The sequence below is a fragment of the Nansenia antarctica genome (genome assembly GCF_963989245.1).
Source record: "Nansenia antarctica genome assembly, chromosome: 12".
In the NCBI taxonomy this organism is placed as follows: domain Eukaryota; kingdom Metazoa; phylum Chordata; class Actinopteri; order Argentiniformes; family Microstomatidae; genus Nansenia; species Nansenia antarctica.
Window position 1 is genome coordinate 26,060,605 of NC_137682.1, and position 3,875 is coordinate 26,064,479.

A 3,875-nucleotide genomic window follows, 5' to 3' on the forward strand; every position below is an offset into this window, starting at 1 on the left:
GTACATCACATTTCCGGGTGATGGATTTGATGCGCGCAGCGCAGATGGATACACTAGGAGTAAACCATGAATCGCCTTACTACGGCCTTACTACGGTGAAAACTACGGAAAAAAACTAATATGTAGAGTACAGTCCTATCAATTGTTATATATATATATATATATATATATATATATATATATATATATATATATATATATATATACAGAGCATAACTTTATATGCAACATATGACATCCACAGTAGTAGATTATAAAGACATACAATGTAGTTGAGCATTTCTCAGCTTTAACCTTCATATGCCATTTGCTTGTGAGTTTGTGTCTATTGTATTACCCCCAAAGTGTCCTTTTTGCTTATTGTCCAGAATGCGTTATTCCCTGTAGGTAATGAGGCCACACCAGAAAGAAATTTTCTTTCTAGATTCGCAGTATTTCAAAACTCCAAGGGGATTCACCTCTGAAGCCTACAGAACACTATTAAGGTTGCCCCAAATATTTTTTGCTCTGGCAGTCACGTTCCCCTGACCTGCCTGGCGGTCACGTTCCCCTGACCTGCCTATGATGTGTGTCCTGGCGGTCACGTTCCCCTGACCTGCCTATGATGTTTGTCCTGGCGGTCCCCTGACCTGCCTATGATGTGTGTCCTGGCGGTCCCCTGACCTGTCTAATGTTACTGCCATTTCTAAAGACTTGTGTTCAATCAGGAGGCATTGTGGCAATGCATGCATTATGTACTGATTGTTTGTCCAACATTCAGAAAGGATTGGCTTCCCGAAAGCTGGAGTGGACTTAAATAGACACATTTCCAACACAAGGAAAGAGAAACACAGAGAAATCCTCCTCATTGAACTTTTGCAAATAAGCATGATCGACCGACTTGCATGGTGTGAAGTGGTTCTGAAGCAGCAGTGGTACGAATGTTGTTCCTTTTTTCTCTCCTGTAGGAGGTGTGTACTTCTTTGTTTGACTTAGTTTTATTCTTGGTTGCCCAGGGGTGTTGCTGAGAAAATTGTTGCGGGATCCTGGACAGAGAAGACTGGTCTGGATTTGGAGGTATTGTTTGAATGTTACTATCATATTATAGCTATAGTCATAATTACCTACTATTCTCTAACTAACTTTTCTTCGTACAGGGGCTTCCGAGGCAGACCAGTGGCAATGACTGTGGTGTCTTCATGATAATGGTGAGTTATGGTAATGCCACCAAGTGATATGGCACACTTGATTGTTCCTTAAAACCATCAAAAAAAATTGTAAATGTATGTAACAATGACTGACCACCACTTAGTCCTGACCAACATTCTGTTTGTGCATTTGCAAATAAAAAGGTGTGCAATAAAAGGTATTAAGGAACATTCATGTGTGCAGACCTCTCATATCACTTTCCTATGGAGTTATCAGCCATGTACATTTCATTGGATGTGTGTGACTACCTTCTCACTGAGTTATAAGCTGTCACATGGTAATCTTGTCTTTGTGTCTTTTCTCATTACAGTATGCCTGGTATTTCGCCATGGAGGCTACCTTTGACTTCAGCATTGTAAGTATTAAGAAAACAAGAACCCATTATATCAATATGCTATAAGACTTTGAATGCAAATTGAGTAACTGCTCTTTCTTTAGGATGACATGTCTCTCCTGAGAAGGTGGTGGTGTATTGTCCTGGTGGAAAACATTGGGCTGGAAGGGTATGCTGCAGTGCTACAAAAATAATAATTGTATTTGTACATTTATTATCAAGAGGACTTTGGGGTAACACCTGGCCCTACAATTCAACCTTCCGGTGAAGATAATGTGTGTTAATTTCAGATATGGAAGGAAGTTTGCTCACTTTAGTGAGGAAGGCAGAGCGACCCTTCACGACAGTGTCCCACCTGTATTCAGGACCTATTCAAGTGTTAAAAGGAGTCATGCAAGCAACACCATGGTCAGTGCATCTCTCACTAAGTATCTATGACCGTGTGCCTGTTTCTGAATGGGCTACTGCTCCTAAAACACATACTCCATGCAACTTTATGGCACATGCAATATGTTTAGTGGTACTGTGTCATTCTGAATCCAGCCTGGATCTCTTTTTGAAGTAGTTAACCCTTTCATGTAAAACATACTGGCAATAATGGTGGACTCTGTACAGATGCCACTGGACACTGACGAGGACCACACGTACTTCAAGAGGCCTTACAGCTTTCCTCCTAAAGAATTGGTTAGTGTGAATGAAGTTTATTGCATACAAACATACTATCCACCATTCACAGCTGTACACATAGTCATGCTTATGTGTGTATCCTGTTACCAGGGACAAAGATGTCAGAAGCCTGGAAAGTGAAACCACACTTTATATCAGGACACTTGAGGTAGAATGATCAAGGAAAGAAAGTGAGTGACTCATTCAGTACTTAACTGCACCTTTTCATTGTAACATGGTTAAGCACTGTATTATTATTTTAGGAAAGGGCTCAACAAGTTCAACACCAACGAAGAGTGACCAATGACTTGTTAGTGCATTGCATTTGCAATGCATTTTGGAAACATGAGGAGAGTGCTAATACAAATTCCATGACAGTTTGCAACCACTGATGAATGTGAGTTTCTTAAATTAATTATTAATCACTTCTTTATAACATTTTGTCTCAACAGTGAGAAGCAGCTGTCTCACCATTATATGGTCGAAAATGTGAGAAGAAAAGGAAGCTGAAAGACCATAGAGACAATGTTGAAAGAGCACTTGTGCTAAAGTGCAATCAGCAATGATGTCTTGATTGAAGCGCATTGAGTCGTATCTTGTGAGATGCGCTATACAAATAAAGCTTGAATTGATTTGATCCCTTGTACACTTTTTTTGGGCATTTGTGTTGCAACACACCTGTACATTCTGCACTCTACCCTGTTAGGCCCTTATTTTACTCTAGACAGAAGGGTTGTAACACTTGTTATTAATTCCATTTGGTATACCTCATAAACTTTCTTGCATTTCTGGTGTTTGCATTTTACATATTCTAAATATATGCTATCTACATGTCGCACTGGATGGGGTTATTGCTGTTGACTCATCAGAAAGTAAAGACTAATTCACAGAGTGTATGAAGATTCCAGTAAGGGTTTTGTGAAGGAGCCCTAGTGCTGTTGACATCAGAAATAGAATGTTTTATTTAGCTCATCAGTGTGCACTCAGCACCATGGACACCTCCAGCCCAGCACCTTGCACCACGGTTCCTGCCCTGCTCCATGGATTACAACGATGATCGCCTGACCCTTGCCTGACTCCACCAAGTCCTTTGCCTGACCCCTCAAACCTGTTTGACCTAATAAAGTCCCTCACCTGGGGTCATTGACATTCTTTTATTTATATACAGTTAGGTCTGGAAGTATTTGGACAGTGACACAATTTCCATAATTTTGTCTCTGTATGCCACCACAAAGGATTTGAAATGAAACAATCCAGATGTAATTGAAGTGCATTTTACAGCCTAAGGATGGCCTGTTTCAGTTGCATTGAGAGCTCTGTTGACTGCATGTTGTGCGTATACAGCAACAGCCTCCAAATGCAAATGCCACACTTGGAATCAACTCAGACCTTTTACCTGCTTAATTGATAAAGAAATAATGAAGGAATAAATAGCCCACACTGGCCCATGAAACAGCTTTTGAGTCAATTGTCTAATTACTTTTGGTTATTATACATAAGAGCTATAATTCATAAACCCTTCCTTCAATTTGGATGTGAATACCCTTAACCTAAAGCTGAGAGTCTGCACTTTAAGCCCAGTAAATTCTGTTGGAAATCTCATATAAGATACGTTAGATCCAAAGTATCAAGGAGTATTGCAGTATTGTGCAGGGCAAAACATATTCTGGAACAGAGGATGTTGTAT

The 3,875-nt window shown here is 40.1% G+C and overlaps 1 protein-coding gene across 4 annotated transcripts; it reads left to right on the forward strand.

Moving 5' to 3' along the window:
* The first annotated feature begins 794 nt into the window (after positions 1 to 794).
* On the forward strand, positions 795 to 2,771 carry LOC308168337 (uncharacterized protein). 4 transcript variants are annotated; one of them, XR_013937729.1, is made up of 9 exons: positions 795 to 914; positions 996 to 1,056; positions 1,137 to 1,187; positions 1,499 to 1,543; positions 1,627 to 1,691; positions 1,813 to 1,930; positions 2,138 to 2,206; positions 2,300 to 2,379; positions 2,641 to 2,771. XR_013937729.1 is itself a non-coding variant. In XM_080542891.1 (8 exons), the coding sequence occupies exons 1-8, from the start codon at positions 868 to 870 to the stop codon at positions 2,641 to 2,643; spliced, it is 459 nt and encodes a 152-aa protein (XP_080399017.1). In that variant the 5' UTR covers positions 795 to 867; the 3' UTR covers positions 2,644 to 2,727. The 4 variants fall into 4 exon arrangements, 3 of the variants coding, with proteins under 3 accessions (XP_080399017.1, XP_080399016.1, XP_080399015.1); XM_080542891.1 differs by lacking the exon at positions 2,300 to 2,379 and having other exon boundaries at positions 2,641 to 2,727; XM_080542890.1 differs by having other exon boundaries at positions 2,300 to 2,698.
* Positions 2,772 to 3,875: the final 1,104 nt, after the last annotated feature.

Coding starts and splice junctions, on each gene's coding strand:
- LOC308168337 (XM_080542889.1), top strand. CDS start 868: ATGATCGACCGACTTGCATGGTGTGAAGTGGTTCTGAAGCAGCAGTG. Junction 1,931..2,137: donor GTCATGCAAGCAACACCATG/GTCAGTGCATCT, acceptor GACTCTGTACAG/ATGCCACTGGACACTGACGA. Junction 2,207..2,307: donor GCTTTCCTCCTAAAGAATTG/GTTAGTGTGAAT, acceptor CCAGGGACAAAG/ATGTCAGAAGCCTGGAAAGT.